Source organism: Panulirus ornatus, chromosome 10, assembly GCF_036320965.1.
Source record: "Panulirus ornatus isolate Po-2019 chromosome 10, ASM3632096v1, whole genome shotgun sequence".
Lineage (NCBI taxonomy): Eukaryota > Metazoa > Arthropoda > Malacostraca > Decapoda > Palinuridae > Panulirus > Panulirus ornatus.
This window is the reverse complement of record NC_092233.1, coordinates 47007850-47027787: the sequence shown is the minus strand read 5'-3', so window position 1 is coordinate 47027787 and position 19938 is coordinate 47007850. Positions and strand designations below refer to the sequence as shown.

Below are 19938 nucleotides of genomic sequence, written 5' to 3'. Positions count from 1 at the left end.
CTGACACATATATCCTCTTTGTCAATCTTTCCTCACTCATTCTCTCCATGTGCCCAAACCATTTCAAAACACCCTTTTCTGCTCTCTCAACCACACTCTTTTTATTTCCACACATCTCTCTTACCCTTACATTACTTACTCTACCAAACCACCTCACACCACATGTTGCCCTCAAACATCTTATTTCCAGCACATCCAGCCTCCTGTGCACAACTCTATCCATAGCCCATGCCTCGCAACCATAAAACATTGTTGGAACCACTATTCCTTCAAACATACCCATTTTTGCTTTCCGAGATAATGTTCTCGACTTCCAAACATTCTTCAAGGCTCCCAGAATTTTCGCCCCCTCCTCCACCCTATGATTCACTTCTGCTTCCATGGTTCCATCTGCTGCCAGATCCTCTCCCAGATATCTAAAACACTTTACTTCCTCCAGTTTTTCTCCACTCAAACTTACCTCCCAATTGACTTGACCCTCAACCCTACTGTACCTAATAACCTTGCTCTTATTCACATTTACTCTTAACTTTCTTCTTTCACACACTTTACCAAACTCAGTCACCAGCTTCTCCAGTTTCTTACATGAATCACCCACCAGCGCTGTATCATCAGCGAACAACAACTGACTCGCTTCCCAAGCTCTCTCATCCACAACAGACTTCATACTTGCCCCTCTTTCCAAAACTCTTGCATTCACCTCCCCAACAACCCCATCCATAAGCAAATTAAACAGCCATGGAGACATCACACACCCCTGCTGCAAACCTACATTCACTGAGAACCAATCACTTTCCTCTCTTCCTACACGTACACATGTCTTACATCCTCGATAAAAACTTTTCACTGCTTCTAACAACTTGCCTCCCACACCATATATTCTTAAAACCTTCCACGAGCATCTCTATCAACTCTATCATATGCCTTCTCCAGATCCATAAATGCTACATACAAATCCATTTGTTTTTCTAAGTATTTCTCACATACATTCTTCAAAGCAAACACCTGATCCACACATCCTCTACAACTTCTGAAACCACACTGCTCTTCCCCAATCTGATGCTCAGTACATGCCTTCACCCTCTCAATCAATACCCTCCCATATAATTTACCAGGAATACTCAACAAACTTATACCTCTGTAATTTGAGCACTCACTCTTATCCCCTTTACCTTTGTACAATGGCACTATGCAAGCATTCCGCCAATCCTCAGGCACCTCACCATGAATTATACATACATTAAATAACCTTACCAACCAGTCAACAATACAGTCACCCCCATTTTTAATATATTCCACTGCAATACCATCCAAACCTGCTGCCTTGCCGGCTTTCATCTTCCGTAAAGCTTTTACTACCTCTTCTCCATTTACCAAATCATTTTCCCTAACCCTCTCACTTTGCACACCACCTCGACCAAAACACCCTATATCTGCCACTCTATCATCAAACACATTCAACAAACCTTCAAAATACTCACTCCGTCTCCTTCTCACATCACCACTACTTGTTAACACCTCCCCATTAGCCCCTTTCACTGAAGTTCCCATTGGCTCCCTTGTCTTACGCATGCCTTTGGGGGGGGGATATATATATATATATATATATATATATAATATATATATTTTTTTTTTTTTTTTTATAGTTTGTCGCTGTCTCCCGCGTTTGCGAGGTAGCGCAAGGAAACAGACGAAAGAAATGGCCCAACCCCCCCCCCCATACACATGTACATACACACGTCCACACACGCAAATATACATACCTACACAGCTTTCCATGGTTTACCCCAGACGCTTCACATGCCTTGATTCAATCCACTGACAGCACGTCAACCCCTGTATACCACATCGCTCCAATTCACTCTATTCCTTGCCCTCCTTTCACCCTCCTGCATGTTCAGGCCCTCGATCACACAAAATCTTTTTCACTCCATCTTTCCACCTCCAATTTGGTCTCCCTCTTCTCCTCGTTCCCTCCACCTCCGACACATATATCCTCTTGGTCAATCTTTCCTCACTCATTCTCTCCATGTGCCCAAACCATTTCAAAACACCCTCTTCTGCTCTCTCAACCACGCTCTTTTTATTTCCACACATCTCTCTTACCCTTACGTTACTTACTCGATCAAACCACCTCACACCACACATTGTCCTCAAACATCTCATTTCCAGCACATCCATCCTCCTGCGCACAACTCTATCCATAGCCCACGCCTCGCAACCATACAACATTGTTGGAACCACTATTCCTTCAAACATACCCATTTTTGCTTTCCGAGATAATGTTCTCGACTTCCACACATTTTTCAAGGCTCCCAAAATTTTCGCCCCCTCCCCCACCCTATGATCCACTTCCGCTTCCATGGTTCCATCCGCTGACAGATCCACTCCCAGATATCTAAAACACTTCACTTCCTCCAGTTTTTCTCCATTCAAACTCACCTCCCAATTGACTTGACCCTCAACCCTACTGTACCTAATAACCTTGCTCTTATTCACATTTACTCTTAACTTTCTTCTTCACACACTTTACACACTTTACCAAACTCAGTCACCAGCTTCTGCACTTTCTCACATGAATCAGCCACCAGCGCTGTATCATCAGCGAACAACAACTGACTCACTTCCCAAGCTCTCTCATCCCCAACAGACTTCATACTTGCCCCTCTTTCCAGGACTCTTGCATTTACCCCCCTAACAACCCCATCCATAAACAAATTAAACAACCATGGAGACATCACACACCCCTGCCGCAAACCTACATTCACTGAGAACCAATCACTTTCCTCTCTTCCTACATGTACACATGCCTTACATCCTCGATAAAAACTTTTCACTGCTTCTAACAACTTGCCTCCCACACCATATATTCTTAATACCTTCCACAGAGCATCTCTATCAACTCTATCATATGCCTTCTCCAGATCCATAAATGCTACATACAAATCCATTTGCTTTTCTAAGTATTTCTCACATACATTCTTCAAAGCAAACACCTGATCCACACATCCTCTACCACTTCTAAAACCGCACTGCTCTTCCCCAATCTGATGCTCTGTACATGCCTTCACCCTCTCAATCAATACCCTCCCATATAATTTACCAGGGATACTCAACAAACTTATACCTCTGTAATTTGAGCACTCACTCTTATCCCCTTTGCCTTTGTACAATGGCACTATGCACGCATTCCGCCAATCCTCAGGCACCTCACCATGAGTCATACATACATTAAATAACCTTACCAACCAGTCAACAATACAGTCACCCCCTTTTTTAATAAATTCCACTGCAATACCATCCAAACCTGCTGCCTTGCTGGCTTTCATCTTCCGCAAAGCTTTTACTATATATATATATATATATATATATATATATATATATATAATATTATATATATATATATATATATATATATATTTATTTTTTTATGTATTTTGCTTTGTCGCTGTCTCCCCTGTTTGCGAGGTAGCGCAAGGAAACAGACGAAAGAAATGGCACAACCCTCCCCCATACACAATGTACACACACACACGCCCACACACGCAAATATACATACCTATACATCTCAATGTACACATATATATATACACACAAAGACACATACATATATACCCATGCACACAATTCACACTGTCTGCCCCTATTCATTCCCATCGCCACCTCGCCACACAAGGAATACCATCCCCCTCCCCCCTCATGTGTGCGAGGTAGCACTAGGAAAAGACAACAAAGGCCCCATTCGTTCACACTCAGGCTCCAGCTGTCATGCAATAATGCCCGAAACCACAGCTCCCTTTCCACATCCAGGCCCCACACAACTTTCCATGGTTTACCCCAGACGCTTCACATGCCCTGATTCAATCCACTGACAGCACGTCAACCCCGGTATACTACATCGATCCAATTCACTCTATTCCTTGCCCGCCTTTCACCCTCCTGCATGTTCAGGCCCCGATCACTCAAAATCTTTTTCACTCCATCTTTCCACCTCCAATTTGGTCTCCCACTTCTCCTCGTTACCTCCACCTCCGACACATATATCCTCTTGTCAATCTTTCCTCACTCATTCTCTCCATGTGCCCAAACCATTTCAAAACACCCTCTTCTGCTCTCTCAACCACGCTCTTTTTATTTCCACACATCTCTCTTACCCTTACATTACTTACTCGATCAAACCACCTCACACCACACATTATTCTCAAACATCTCATTTCCAGCACATCCACCCTCCTGCACACAACTCTATCCATAGCCCACGCCTCGCAACCATACAACATTGTTGGAACCACTATTCCTTCAAACATACCCATTTTTGCTTTCCGAGATAATGTTCTCGACTTCCACACATTCTTCAAGGCTCCCAGGATTTTTGCCCCCTCCCCCACCCTATGATTCACTTCCGCTTCCATGGTTCCATCCGCTGCCAGATCCACTCCCAGATATCTAAAACACTTTACTTCCTCCAGTTTTTCTCCATTCAAACTTACCTCCCAATTGACTTGACCCTCAACCCTACTGTACCTAATAACCTTGCTCTTATTCACATTTACTCTTAACTTTCTTCTTTCACACACTTTACCAAACTCAGTCACCAGCTTCTGCAGTTTCTCACATGAATCACCTACCAGCGCTGTATCATCAGCGAACAACAACTGACTCACTTCCCAAGCTCTCTCATCCACAACAGACTTCATACTTGCCCCTCTTTCCAAAACTCTTGCATTCAGCTCCCTAACAACCCCATCCATAAACAAATTAAACAACCATGGAGACATCACACACCCCTGCCGCAAACCTACATTCACTGAGAACCAATCACTTTCCTCTCTTCCTACACGTACACATGCCTTACATCCTTGATAAAAACTTTTCGCTGCTTCTAACATCTTGCCTCCCACACCATATATTCTTAATACCTTCCACAGAGCATCTCTATCAACTCTATCATATGCCTTCTCCAGATCCATAAATGCTACATACAAATCCATTTGCTTTTCTAAGTATTTCTCACATATATTCTTCAAAGCAAACACCTGATCCACACATCCTCTACCACTTCTGAAACCACACTGCTCTTCCCCAATCTGATGCTCTGTACATGCCTTCACCCTCTCAATCAATACCCTCCCATATAATTTACCAGGAATACTCAACAAACTTATACCTCTGTAATTTGAGCACTCACTCCTACCCCCTTTGCCTTTGTACAATGGCACTATGCACGCATTCCGCCAATCCTCAGGCACCTCACCATGAGTCATACATACATTAAATATCCTTACAATCCAGTCAACAATACAGTCACCCCCTTTTTTAATAAATTTCACTGCAATACCATCCAAACCTGCTGCCTTGCCGGCTTTCATCTTCCGCAAAGCTTTTACTACCTCTTCTCTGTTTACCAAATCATTTTCCCTAACCCTCTCACTTTGCACAACTCGACCAAAACACCCTATATCTGCCACTCTATACATATATATATATATATATATATATATATATATATATATATATATTATCCCTGGGGATAGGGGAGAAAGAATACTTCCAACGTATTCCCTGCATGTCGTAGAAGGCGACTAAAAGGGGAGGGAGCGGGTGGCTGGAAATCCTCCCCTCTCGTTTTTTTTTTTTTTCCAAAATAAGGAACAGAGAAGGGGGCCAGGTGAAGATATTCCTTCAAAGGCCCAGTCCTCTGTTCTTAATGGTACCTCTCTTACCCTTACATTACTTACTCGATCAAACCACCTCTCACCACATATTGTCCTCAAACATCTCATTTCCAGCACATCCACCCTCCTGCGCACTACTCTATCCATAGCCCATGGAAAGTTCTGTGGGGCCTGATTGTGGAAAGGGAGCTGTGGTTTCGGGCATTATTGCATGACAACTAGAGACTGAGTGTGAACGAATGGGGCCTTTGTTGTCTTTTCCTAGCGCTACCTCACACACATGATGGGGGAGGGGGATGTTATTCCATGTGTGGCGAGGAGGCGATGGGAATGAATAAAGGCAGACAGTGTGAATTGTGTGCATGTTTATATATGTATATGTTTGTGTGTGTGTATGTATGTGTACATTGAGATGTATGGGTATGTATATTTGCGTGTGGGGACATGTATGTATATACATGTGTATGGGGGTGGGTTGGGCCATTTCTTTTGTCTGTTTCCTTGCACTACCTTGCAAATGTGGGAGACAGCGACAAAGCAAAATAAATAAATAGATAAATATATACATATATGTGTGTGTATGTATGTATGTATACGTTGAAATGTATAGGTATGTATATGTGCGTGTGTTGACATGTATGTATATACATGTGTATGTGGATGGGTTGGGCCATTCTTTCATCTGTTTCCTTGTGCTACCTCGCTAACGTGGGAGACAGCGACAAAGTATAATGAATGAATATATAAATGTCTGTGTGTGTGTGTGTGTGTGTGTGGTGTGTGTGTGTGTGTGTGTGTGAGTGGATGGGTCGTTCTTCGCTTGTTTCCTGGCATTACATTGCATATGATAGGGTTGATATAGATGCTTTGTGGAAGGTTTTATGAGTATGTGGTGTTTAAGGTAAACTGTTAGAAGCAGTGAAAAGTTTTTAGCAGGGATGTAAGGCATGTAAACGAGTAGGAAGAGAGGAGAGTGATTGGTTACCAATGAAGGTCAGTGGGTCTGCAGCAGCGATGTTTGATGTCTCAATGGCTGTTGATCTGTTTATGGATGGGGTAGTTAGGGAGGTAAATGCAAGAGTTTTGGAGAGAGGGGCGAGTCTGCAGTCTGTTTGTGATAAGAGGGCCTGGGAATTGAGTCAGTTGTTGTTCGCTAGTGATACAGCACTGGTGGCTGATTTGAGTGAGAAACTGCAGACTTTGGTGATTGAGTTTGGAAAAGTGTGTGAAAGGAGAAAGTTTAGTGTAAATGTGAACAAGAACAAGGTTATTTTGTTATAGGGTTGAGAGACAAGTTATTTGGGATGTAACTTTGAATGGAGAAAAATTGGAGGATGTTAAGTGTTTTAGATATCTGGGATTGGACTTAGCAGCAAATAGAACCATGGAAGTGGAAGTAAGTCACAGGGTGAGGAGGGGGCGAAGGTTTTAGGAGCAATGAAGAATGTGTGGAAGGAGAGAGCTTTATCTCGTAGAGCAAAAATGGGGATGTTTAAAAATAATAGTAGTTCCATCAATGTTACATGGTTGGGAGTCATGGGCTATGAATAGGGTTGTACATAGGAGGGTGGATGTGTTGGAAATGAAATGTTTAAGGACAATGAGCGGCATGAGGTGGTTTGTCGTGTAAGTAATGAAAGGTAAGATAGATGTGTGGCAGTAAAATGAGGGCAGTTGAGAGAGCAGAAGAGGGTGCGTTGAAATGGTTTGGACATACGGAAAGCAAGGGTGAGGAAAGGTTGACAAAGAGGATATATGTACAGAGGTGGAGGGAACAAGTAGAAGCAGGAGACCAAATTGGAGGTGGAAAGATTTAGTGAAAAAGATTTTGAGTGATCGGGGCCTAACCATACAGGACGGTTAGAGCTGTGCAAGGAATAAAGTGAATTGAAGCGATGTGGTATACCTGGGTCGATGTGCTGTTAGTGGACTGAACCATGGCATGTTAAATGTCTGGGGTAAACCTTGGAAACGTCTGTAGGGCGTGGATGTGGATAGGGGACTGTGGTTTCGGTGCATTATACATGACAGCTAGAGACTGAGTGGGGACGAATGTGGCCTTTTTTGTAAGTTTTCCTGGCACTATTTCATTGAAGTGGGGAGCAGCAATGGTGTTTCCTGTGGGGTGGTGCTGGGAATGGATGAAGGCGAGCAAGTATGATTATTGATTTTGTATGTATGTATATGTCTGTGTATGTGTATGCATAGACACATATTGCAGTTATTCATTAATTATGAATTTTCATAGGTTGCACTTACCTCCCTCAGATATTTTTTTTTTCTATATGATGAGTTTTCATGTATTAAATTTCTTTTTCTTTACTATTTTGATAGATTGGAAGTTCATTTGATATTTTGTTTTGTTAAGATTAATTTCTTCTTTTGATATGATTTTTTAGGGAGGGGAATGAACAGAATTCTCTATTGTTTTAGAGGAGGTGATTACGTAACTATTGAATTTGTTCTATTTCTAAAGAATCTTGGAGATGTTGATGGCAAAGTAGAAGAGGAATTCACTGTTGCAAGACTGTACATCTCCAAAATGCGCTCTGAAGTGAAGAATTTGGCTAATCGTTGCTCAACGCTGGAAGCTAAGCAGTCAGAAATTCATGGACATATGGAGGATCGTGAGAAGGAGCTAAATGAGTGCAAACTACTCATTACACAGCATGAAGCCAAGATGAAGACACTCTCACAGTCCATGAAAGAGGGTGAAAATAAAAAGAGGACCCTGGAGGAAGAGGTAAAATTCATGTGTGTTCTCAGAGTTCTTGATATCAAGTTAGAGAGTTCACTATCTGTTCATCAATTGCATAAGCAGTGACAGTCTCCCACATCTTGTAATCAGCTTTCATTCTAGCCTACATCAGTCTTTTATATTTGATTTACACTTTAACACAATCCCACAGCAACTTCAAAAGCACAAAATGGAGAGTTTGAAATTGAATAATTCTTATCTTTTCGTAGGTGGATTCTCTAAATGAGGAGGTTGCTCGCTTAAAGGCAGTGGCCAAAGTTTCTGAACAAGATGGGCATGTTAAGGATGCATTAGAGAAGCAAATAGAGCAGCACAGAGAACAGCACCAGAAGCAGGTAAGGTTTATGGAAATGATACTGATAAGCAAATGTAGCAGCCTGTTATTGTACAAGTTCAGGTCTGTCTTGTAATAGAAATATTGTGGATGTTTGCAGGAATTGGTTGTTTGTAGATCACTTATGCTTTTCATTTTCATTGGTACTGTAGTAGTGGATTAAGTACATCTGTAGTCCTTGAGACTATAGTTGAATTCTAGATAAAACTAGGCTAGTTAGGATTTGTTATATGTAAGATATCTTTAACTACCTGCTCCAGGAAGAGGATCCAGTAGCACTTTAGGAACTGGCCATATCCACAGGGTAGGATTACAGATCATGAAGTGTGAGAGTGAGCACAAGACAACTGAAGAGCAAGTGTTGAGTGTCTTCAGCATTGAAGTTGTATCTTGGGCACTGAGGGTCCTGTGATATGATGAATTTGTGTTCTTGTAGTTGGTGAAATGGGTGGTGTCTAGAATGTAAAGAATGCATAACTTGTGTATGCATAGGGAATGTAGTTTCAAATGAGTGTATATCTGTTTGAATTAAGTTTAAGACTAGGTTGGTTGTTGTTTGGTGCTTGTCAAGTTATTACAGGATGTAAATGTTTTGTCTTTATTGTAATTGATGAGGGCTAGAAGGTAGGTAGTAGTTGTTAGGCAGCACGGACCATGGAAGTACATTACTGATTCTACCCCGAGTGTCTGGAGGGTTCGTGACGGCTGCTTAGTGAGCCCGCACTTCAGAGGTAATTAAGTTGCACTCTTCTGACCAAGGAAGATATCTTTTTTCTACCTCACCCATACATGGACTGCTGCCATTCTGCCCACAATCATACAAATCTCCTGTTACACATAATACTTGATAACATTTTTTTCATACAGCTCATTCTTCTGAACTCTTGATTTTCCTGTGGTGAGCATTGTGCACTTTCTCTGCCTTTTGGCTAATGGTAAGAGCAATAGATAGAAGTAGTAGGTAGTATTGTTAGGCAGGAGCATTAGTTAGAAATAAATGGTTGGAACATTACACAGGAAGGTTAAGTAGACTCATTAGGTAGTAGTAGTCAGTAGGAACATTATGTATCAACCTTGGGAAACTCTGTGCTAGAGTTGCCCTCTGTCAGTCGCCTGTTAAGGGTGAGGCATTAAAGGCTAGGAAACGTCACTGGAGTTCACCAGTTACAGCCACCCTGTTAAGGATTTATGGATATGAAGTGATTTCGGTAGGAGGGGCCTAATGTTGTAAAGAACCAAGTGTCAAGCATAATGAAAAGAGATTTTACTGAAAATTTTTTGTTTCACAGTTCAGATGGTGAATGTTTGTGGTAGCTAGGCAGCAGTTTGTTGTGAGTACTCAAATTTATGTGGTTTGCAGCTTCATTTATTTGTCTTTGACAGAGTGGATGATGACTAGGCAGGTGGGTTTTAGATTAGGGTGGATCAGGTAAAGTGTTTTTAGAGGATAGTAAAAGATGCTCTTTGTTATCCAGATTTTTTACAATTTGTTGTGTGCTTCCATTTAGTTAGTTTAAGGCCCTTTCTTTATCCCTGGGATAGAGGAGAAAGAATACTTTCCACGTATTCCCTGTGTGTCGTAGAAGGCAGCTATAAGGGGAGGGATCAGGGAGCTGGAAATCCTCCCCTTCCGTTTATAGTTTTCCAAAAGAAGGAATGGAGAGATGGGCCAAGTGAGGATATACCCTCTAAGGCTCACTCCTGTGTTCTTAACGCTACCTCGCTAACGTGGGATGTGGCAAATATGTAAGAAAAAAAGGCCCTTTTTTTAATGTGATGTAGAGAGTAAATGTCATTTGTGTATTATACGTGATTACTGAGTGTGGTTGACCATTCAAGGTTATGGGAAGTTGCTGGATGGATTTAAGTCTTTCAGGAGTTAATAGAGTGATGGTTGATTTCTCTTTGGGTACAGGCATTGTTTTTAAATGAAAGTTATTGAATATATGATATTAATTGAGTTGGTCATTAATGCTGAAATTTCAAACTAAGGTAGCCTTCTTAGTCTCTAGTAATACTATATGAAAGTAGAAATAATGTAGTTAGGCACGTTATTAGAAGCAGTGAAAAGTTTTTATCGAGGATGTAAGGCATGTGTACATGTAGGAAGAGAGGAAAGTGATTGGTTCTCAGTGAATGTAGGTTTGCAGCAGGGGTGTGTGATGTCTCCATGGTTGTTTAATTTGTTTATGGATGGGGTTGTTAGGGAGGTGAATGCAAGAGTTTTGGATAGAGGGGCAAGTATGCAGCCTGTTGTGGATGAGAGAGCTTGGGAGGTGAGTCAGTTGTTCGCTGATGACACAGTGCTGGTGGCTGATTCGTGTGAGAAACTGCAGAAGCTGATGACTGAGTTTGGTAAAGTGTGTGAAAGAAGAAAGCTGAGAGTAAATGTAAATAAGAGCAAGGTTATTAGGTACAGTAGGGTTGAGGGACAAGTCAATTGGGAGGTAAGTTTGAATGGAGAAAAACTGGAGGAAGTGAAGTGTTTTAGATATCTGGTAGTGGATTTGGCAGCTGATGGAACCATGGAAGCGGAAGTGAATCATAGGGTGGGGGAGGGGGTGAAAGTTCTGGGAGCGTTGAACAATGTGTGGAAGTCGAGAACATTATCTCGGAAAGCAAAAATGGGTATATTTGAAGGAATAGTGGTTCCAACAATGTTATATGGTTGCGAGGTGTGGGCTATGGATAGAGTTGTGTGGAGGAGGGTGGATGTGCTGGAAATAACATGTTTGAGGACAATATGTGGTGTGAGATGGTTTGATCGAGTAAGTAATGAAAGGGTAAGAGAGATTTTTTTTTTTTTTTTATACTTTGTCGCTGTCTCCCGCGTTTGCGAGGTAGCGCAAGGAAACAGACGAAAGAAATGGCCCAACCCCCCCCATACACATGTACATACACACGTCCACACACGCAAATATACATACCTACACAGCTTTCCATGGTTTACCCCGGACGCTTCACATGCCTTGGTTCAATCCACTGACAGCACGTCAACCCCTGTATACCACATCACTCCAATTCGCTCTATTTCTTGCCCTCCTTTCACCCTCCTGCATGTTCAGGCCCCGATCACACAAAATCCTTTTCACTCCATCTTTCCACCTCCAATTTGGTCTTCCTCTTCTCCTCGTTCCCTCCACCTCCGACACATATATCCTCTTGGTCAATCTTTCCTCACTCATTCTCTCCATGTGCCCAAACCATTTCAAAACACCCTCTTCTGCTCTCTCAACCACGCTCTTTTTATTTCCACACATCTCTCTTACCCTTACATTACTTACTCGATCAAACCACCTCACACCACACATTGTCCTCAAGCATCTCATTTCCAGCACATCCATCCTCCTGCGCACAACTCTATCCATAGCCCACGCCTCGCAACCATACAACATTGTTGGAACCACTATTCCTTCAAACATACCCATTTTTGCTTTCCGGGATAATGTTCTCGACTTCCACACATTTTTCAAGGCTCCCAAAATTTTCGCCCCCTCCCCCACCCTATGATCCACTTCCGCTTCCATGGTTCCATCCACTGACAGATCCACTCCCAGATATCTAAAACACTTCACTTCCTCCAGTTTTTCTCCATTCAAACTCACCTCCCAATTGACTTGACCCTCAACCCTACTGTACCTAATAACCTTGCTCTTATTCACATTTACTCTTAACTTTCTTCTTCCACACACTTTACCAAACTCCGTCACCAGCTTCTGCAGTTTCTCACATGAATCCGCCACCAGCGCTGTATCATCAGCGAACAACAACTGACTCACTTCCCAAGCTCTCTCATCCCCAACAGACTTCATACTTGCCCCTCTTTCCAAAACTCTTGCATTTACCTCCCTAACAACCCCATCCATAAACAAATTAAACAACCATGGAGACATCACACACCCCTGCCGCAAACCTACATTCACTGAGAACCAATCACTTTCCTCTCTTCCTACACGTACACATGCCTTACATCCTCGATAAAAACTTTTCACTGCTTCTAACAACTTGCCTCCCACACCATATATTCTTAATACCTTCCACAGAGCATCTCTATCAACTCTATCATATGCCTTCTCCAGATCCATAAATGCTACATACAAATCCATTTGCTTTTCTAAGTATTTCTCACATACATTCTTCAAAGCAAACACCTGATCCACAACATCCTCTACCACTTCTGAAACCACACTGCTCTTCCCCAATCTGATGCTCTGTACATGCCTTCACCCTCTCAATCAATACCCTCCCATATAATTTGCCAGGAATACTCAACAAACTTATACCTCTGTAATTTGAGCACTCACTCTTATCCCCTTTGCCTTTGTACAATGGCACTATGCAAGCATTCCGCCAATCCTCAGGCACCTCACCATGAGTCATACACACATTAAATAACCTTACCAACCAGTCAACAATACAGTCACCCCCTTTTTTAATAAATTCCACTGCATTACCATCCAAACCTGCTGCCTTGCCGGCTTTCATCTTCCGCAAAGCTTTTACAACCTCTTCTCTGTTTACCAAATCATTTTCCCTAACCCTCGCACTTTGCACACCACCTCGACCAAAACACCCTATATCTGCCACTCTATCATCAAACACATTCAACAAACCTTCAAAATACTCACTCCATCTCCTTCTCACATCACCACTACTTGTTATCACCTCCCCATTTGCGCCCTTCACTGAAGTTCCCATTTGCTTCCTTGTCTTACGCACTTTATTTACCTCCTTCCAGAACATCTTTTTATTCTCCCTAAAATTTAATGATACTCTCTCACCCCAACTCTCATTTGCCCTTTTTTTCACCTCTTGCACCTTTCTCTTGACCTCCTGTCTCTTTCTTTTATACGTCTCCCACTCAATTTCATTTTTTCCCTGCAAAAATCGTCCAAATGCCTCTCTCTTCTCTTTCACTAATACTCTTACTTCTTCATCCCACCACTCACTACCCTTTCTAATCAACCCACCTCCCACTCTTCTCATGCCACAAGCATCTTTTGCGCAATCCATCACTGATTCCCTAAGTACATCCCATTCCTCCCCCACTCCCCTTACTTCCATTGTTCTCACCTTTTTAAATTCTGTACTCAGTCTCTCCTGGTACTTCCTCACACAAGTCTCCTTCCCAAACTCATTTACTCTCACCACCCTCTTCACCCCAACATTCACTCTTCTTTTCTGAAAACCCATACAAATCTTCACCTTAGCCTCCACAAGATAATGATCAGACATCCCTCCAGTTGCACCTCTCAGCACATTAACATCCAAAAGTCTCTCTTTCGCGCGCCTGTCAATTACCACGTAATCCAATAATGTTCTCTGGCCATCTCTCCTACTTACATAAGTATACTTATGTATATCTCGCTTTTTAAACCAGGTATTCCCAATCATCAGTCCTTTTTCAGCACATAAATCTACAAGCTCTTCACCATTTCCATTATATATATATATATTATATATATATATATATATATATATATATATATATATATATATATAATATATATTATATATATATTTTTTTTTTTTTTTTTTTTTTTACCTCGTCACTGTCTCCCGCGTTTGCGAGGTAGCGCAAGGAAACAGACGAAAGAAATGGCCCAACCCCCCCCATACACATGTACATACACGTCCACACACGCAAATATACATACCTACACAGCTTTCCATGGTTTACCCCGGACGCTTCACATGCCTTGATTCAATCCACTGACAGCACGTCAACCCCTGTATACCACATCGCTCCAATACACTCTATTCCTTGCCCTCCTTTCACCCTCCTGCATGTTTAGGCCCCGATCACACAAAATCCTTTTCACTCCATCTTTCCACCTCCAATTTGGTCTCCCACTTCTCCTCGTTCCCTCCACCTCCGACACATATATCCTCTTGGTCAATCTTTCCTCACTCATTCTCTCCATGTGCCCAAACCATTTCAAAACACCCTCTTCTGCTCTCTCAACCACGCTCTTTTTATTTCCACACATCTCTCTTACCCTTACGTTACTTACTCGATCAAACCACCTCACACCACACATTGTCCTCAAACATCTCATTTCCAGCACATCCATCCTCCTGCGCACAACTCTATCCATAGCCCACGCCTCGCAACCATACAACAGAGAGATACGTGGTAATAAAAAGAGTGTGGTCGAGAGAGCAGAAAAGGGTGTTTTGAAATGGTTTGGTCACATGGAGAGAATGAGTGAGGAAAGATTGACCAAGAGGATATATGTGTCAGAGGTGGAGGGAATGAGGAGAAGTGGGAGACCAAATTGGAGGTGGAAAGATGGAGTGAAAAAGATTTTGAGTGATCGGGGCCTGAACATGCAGGAGGGTGAAAGGAGGGCAAGGAATAGAATGAATTGGAACAATGTGGTATACCGGGGTCGACGTGCTGTCAATGGATTGAACCAGGGCATGTGAAGCGTCTGGGATAAACCATGGAAAGTTCTGTTGGGCCTGGATGTTGAAAGGGAGCTGTGGTTTTGGTGCATTATTACATGACAGCTAGAGACTGAGTGTGAATGAATGTTGCCTTTGTTGTCTTTTCCTAGTGCTACCTCATGCACATTTGGGGGGAGGGGGTTATTATTTTATGTGTGGCGGGGTGGCGATGGAAATGATTAAAGGCAGACTATGAATTATGTACATGTGTATGTATGTATATGTCTGTGTGTGAATATACATGTATTCATTGAGATGTGTAGGTATGTATATTTGCGTGTGTGGATGTGTATGTATATACATGTGTATGTGGGTGGGTTGGGCCATTTCTTTAGTCTGTTTCCTTGCGCTACCTCGCTGATGCGGGAGACAGCGACAAAGCTAAATGAATAAGTAAATAGGTAGTAAGGAGAAAGTTGAGAGTAAATATGAATAGAATAGGTTTAACCATGGAGAGAGAAGGTTAGTTGGAGCATGAGATTGATTTGAGATAACTTAGAGAAGAGAGTGTTGTAGATACCTTGAAGTAGATATAGCAGCAAATGGAACTATGGAAACTGAAGTGAACCATTGGATGGTTGAAGGGTTAAAGTACTTGGGTGCAGTGATGAACATAAGGAATGAGAGTTTTCTGTCTTTAAGGGCAAAGGTGGGTATGTTTTTTGTGAAATGGTCCCATTGGCATTGTTTGGATGCAAGACATAGGGTTTAAATAAAATTGTAAAAAAATTGGATGAATTGGAAGTGAGATTTTTAAGGACATGTGGTGTGAAGAGGGTTGATTTTATAAGAAATTATTGAGAAAGAGTGAGGGTTGGTTGTAAGAGGAATGTGAATGAGAGAGCTGAAGAGAGTTGGTTGAAATGGCTTGGGCATATGGGCAGGATGAGTGCAGAGAAAAGGACCAAAAGGGATCAGAGAAAATGGTGGAACCAAGGTGGAAGTTGAAGAATGGAGTGAAAGATGCTTTGAGTGCTAATCCTAACATTCTTGCTTTTATTGACTTTCACATTTCTCTTTTTTTTTTTACACGTCCTCCCAAACTCGGAAACAAGTTTCTGCAGTTTCTCACTCAGAATTGCTACTAGTGTTGTGTCATAAACAAACAAACAACTGATTCTCCTTCCAAGCATCCCAACCCTTAAATGCATTCTGTTTTTCTAAGACTGCAGATCTACCACTGTTCCCTTAACCCTCCCATTCACTTCCTTCACCACCCTATCCATAAGCCAACTGAATAGCCATGGTGATATCATACACCCTTGCCACAGATTCAGCTTCACCTAGAACCACTTGCCCTTATCTCATCCTACTTTTTACTCTCTTAATTATAACTACGCACTGCATATAATTGCTGTCCTTCCACACCATGCATTCATAACACTTTCCATAAAGCGTCTCTATAAGCCTTGTCATATGTTTTCTCCGGATTCATAAATTCCTTCTGTTTCTCTAAGTTTTCTCACACAGATTCTTAAAAGCAAACCCCTAATTCACTTATCCTCTACCACTCCTGAAACCACATTGCTTCTCCCCGATCTGATGCTCTGCGCACGCCATCACCTTTTCAGTCACTCTCCCATGCAGCTTACTAGGTATACTTGACAGTCTTACACCTCTGTAATGCAGACATTCACTTGTGTCCTTTTGCTGTTATACTGTGGCTCGGTACAGGTATTCCATGATTCAGACATGCATTGAAAATCCTAGGTAACTGATCAACAATATATTCACCCCTTTTCCTAAGAAATTCATCTGCATTCCTATCCAGTCCAGACACCTAGCCACATTTCATCGTACACATGGCTTTCCATAGTTATTCTCTCTTCGCCAAACCATGTGTCATGACTCGCTTCACAGGAAGCAAGTCATTATTACTTGGTGGAGGAGAGGGTGAAGGTTTGTTGAGGCTTTAGGGAAAGAGGAAATGATATGTGTGGGAAGAGGGTGGTGAAAGTATGTGAGCTTGGATAGAGATGTGCAAGTATGTACAGGAGAGAATGAGTGTAGAATGTTAGAGGGTGAGAGTAATTGAAACTAGGGGAGAGGATGAGGAATGGGAGGTGTTTAGAGAAGCACTGCTGACATATGCGAGAGAAGTATGCGACATGCAGATGGGAGGTGGACAGGTGAAAGGTTTTTCACTTTCTCAAAAATTTGTAAATACTTTCCCTTGTCTTTTCTTTTTCCATTTCATAGTTCTCTGTATATTTCAGTTGGGGCCTGGCCTTGATGTGGACTTTTTTCCTTGACTGAAACTTTCAACATAAAAACAAATGCCAGGATGAGGAAGTTGAATTGCTACTGAAAGAGAATGGAGAGATGTATGGGTATTATTTGCTAGGAGGAAGTGCAGGTGAATGGAAGATTTACAATAGAAAGCAGCAGGAGGTCATGAGGAAGGTGCAAGGATTGAAAAAGAGGGCATGTGATAGTTGGTGTGAGTGAGTTTCAAGCAGACCAAAGGGAAAGTAAGAAAATTATTTGAAAGGAGGTAAATATTTTGAGAAAAATAAGATTAGCCAATGGGAACATTTGCAAAGGGGTAATTGTCTTTCTATCTGTATCTCTGATGGCCTTTTGCTTCATGAACCCCTTTAAGGAAATGACCATGGCAAAAGTCTTTCTCTGAGTGGGGAACTCCAGTTCCTCATTGTAATTTTAGTAGTAGTTGGTAGGCAGCCAATGACCAGGGAGGTATGTTACCAGTACTACTTGCCTGAGTATCAGGAAGGATAGTGACAGTTGCATAGTGAGCCAGCACTTTAGTGGTTTTCCTCTGACCCCAGTAGCTGTCTTTCCCTTCTGCCTCACCTACATGTGAACTACTGGCTCTCTGTCAGCAAAACGATAATCTCGATAAGAATTAACACGCACAGCTCATTCTTCTTAAGATTTTCATGCAGTGGGCACTATGTACTAGTCCTCCTTTTTGGCAAAATGGTAAGAGCAGGAAAGAGCAGGAGATAGAAGTAGTAGGTAGGAACTTTTAGGCAGGGGCACTAGAAATGTTTGGTAGAAGTAGTAGGCAGAAGCATTAGGTAGAAACATTAGGTAGTAGTAGTCAGTAGGAATATTAGGTGGGAGCCTATGCAAATATTGCACTAGCAATGCCCTCTGCCAATGGCCTGTTAAGTGTGAGACACTAAAGGGTAAGAAGTGGCACTGGAGTTCACTATTGCTATGGCCACCCCCTTGAGGGAGTTCCAGTTGGAACAGTGTTGGAGACATAGATAGGTAGACAGATAATCTCTAATGCCTCACCCATAACAGGCACTGGCAAACGGGCAACTCTAGTGATGTGTTTTTAGAGGCTTCTACCCAATGTCCTTCTGATGTTACAAACTATTAGCTAATGGTCACACATAATATTCCTACCCACTGCTTCTACCTAATGCTCCTGTCTTATGTTCCTTCCTACTATCTATTCTTTGTACCATTTAGCCAAAAAGCTGGGATAACACATAGTGCTCAACTTGGAAAGAATCTAGTTACAAAGAATGATTTGTGTCAGTTAAGTGTTGTCAAGTGTTGTGTGTAACAAGGAGAGATTGTGTGTTTGTGGATAGAATGCCAGCAGTCCACACATGAGTGAGGCAGAAAAAAAGCACAGCTACGTGGAGATGTGTGACATGAGAGTCATAGCAAATAGTTTAATGAAAATAGATGATGAAAACCTTCTCTGTGTTGATGATAGTTTATATTAATAATATGTTTGATTCATGGTGATGTGTTCTAGGTTTCAAGAATGCATGTATTGTACAAAAAGAGGAAAAAGTGAATGTTTGATTTACAGAGGGATAGATATTTTTGGCATTCCTGGTAAGTTGTATGGGAGAGTGGTGATTAAGAGGGTGGTGGGGAGCACAGACCCCAAGTTGAGAAATAATGTGGCTTCAGGAGGGTAGAGGATGTGTGAATCAGATATTTTGTTTGAAGAATAACTTTGGCATGCTATTTCCTGTGTGGCTGGGTAGCGACAGAAATGGATGAAGGCAAGTATGTATGTATATGTTGATATGCACATTTATGTATGTGTGCATGTATGGGCTCATCCTCCTCGAAGGCTCAGATTAGGGTGTCTAAATGTGTGTGGGTGTAACCAAGATGAGAAAAAAGGAGAGATAGGTTGTATGTTTGAGGAAAGGAACCTGGATGTTTTGGCTCTGAGTGAAACGAAGCTCAAGGATAAAGGGGAAGATTGGTTTGGGAATGTTTTGGGAGTAAAATCAGGGGTTGGTGAGAGGACAAGAGCACAGGAAGGAGTAGCACTACTCCTGAGACAGGAGTTGTGGGAGTGTGTGATAGAGTGTAAGAAAGTAAACTCTAGATTGATATGAGTATAACTGAAAGTTGATGGAGAGAGATGGGTGATTATTGGTGCCTGTGCACCTGGGCATGAGAAGAAAGACCATGAGAGGCAAGTGTTTTAGGAGCAGCTAAGCAAGTGTGTCAGCAGTTTTGATGCACGAGACCTGGTTATAGTGATGAGTGATTTGAATGCAAAGGTGAGTAGTGTGGCAGTTGAGGGAATAATTGGTGTACATGGGGTGTTCAGTGTTGTAAATGAAATGAAGAGCTTGTAGATTTGTGTGCTGTAAAAGGATTGGTGATTGGGAACACCTGGTTTAAAAGAGAGAGATACATAAGTATAAGTAAGTAAGTAGGAGAGATGGCCAGAGAACATTATTGGATCAGTGTTAATTGATAGGGGCATGAAA

General features: G+C 42.0%; 1 protein-coding gene across 1 annotated transcript in view; it reads left to right on the top strand.

Annotated features, from left to right (window-relative positions):
• LOC139750933 (kinesin heavy chain-like) overlaps positions 1 to 19938 on the top strand; it is a 442650-nt gene that overhangs the window by 335044 nt on the left and 87668 nt on the right. Inside the window, exons 12-13 of the mRNA XM_071665845.1 lie at positions 8152 to 8418; positions 8643 to 8768. Coding sequence (XP_071521946.1) covers positions 8152 to 8418; positions 8643 to 8768 — 393 coding nt within the window. The remainder of the gene's footprint in view (positions 1 to 8151; positions 8419 to 8642; positions 8769 to 19938) is intronic.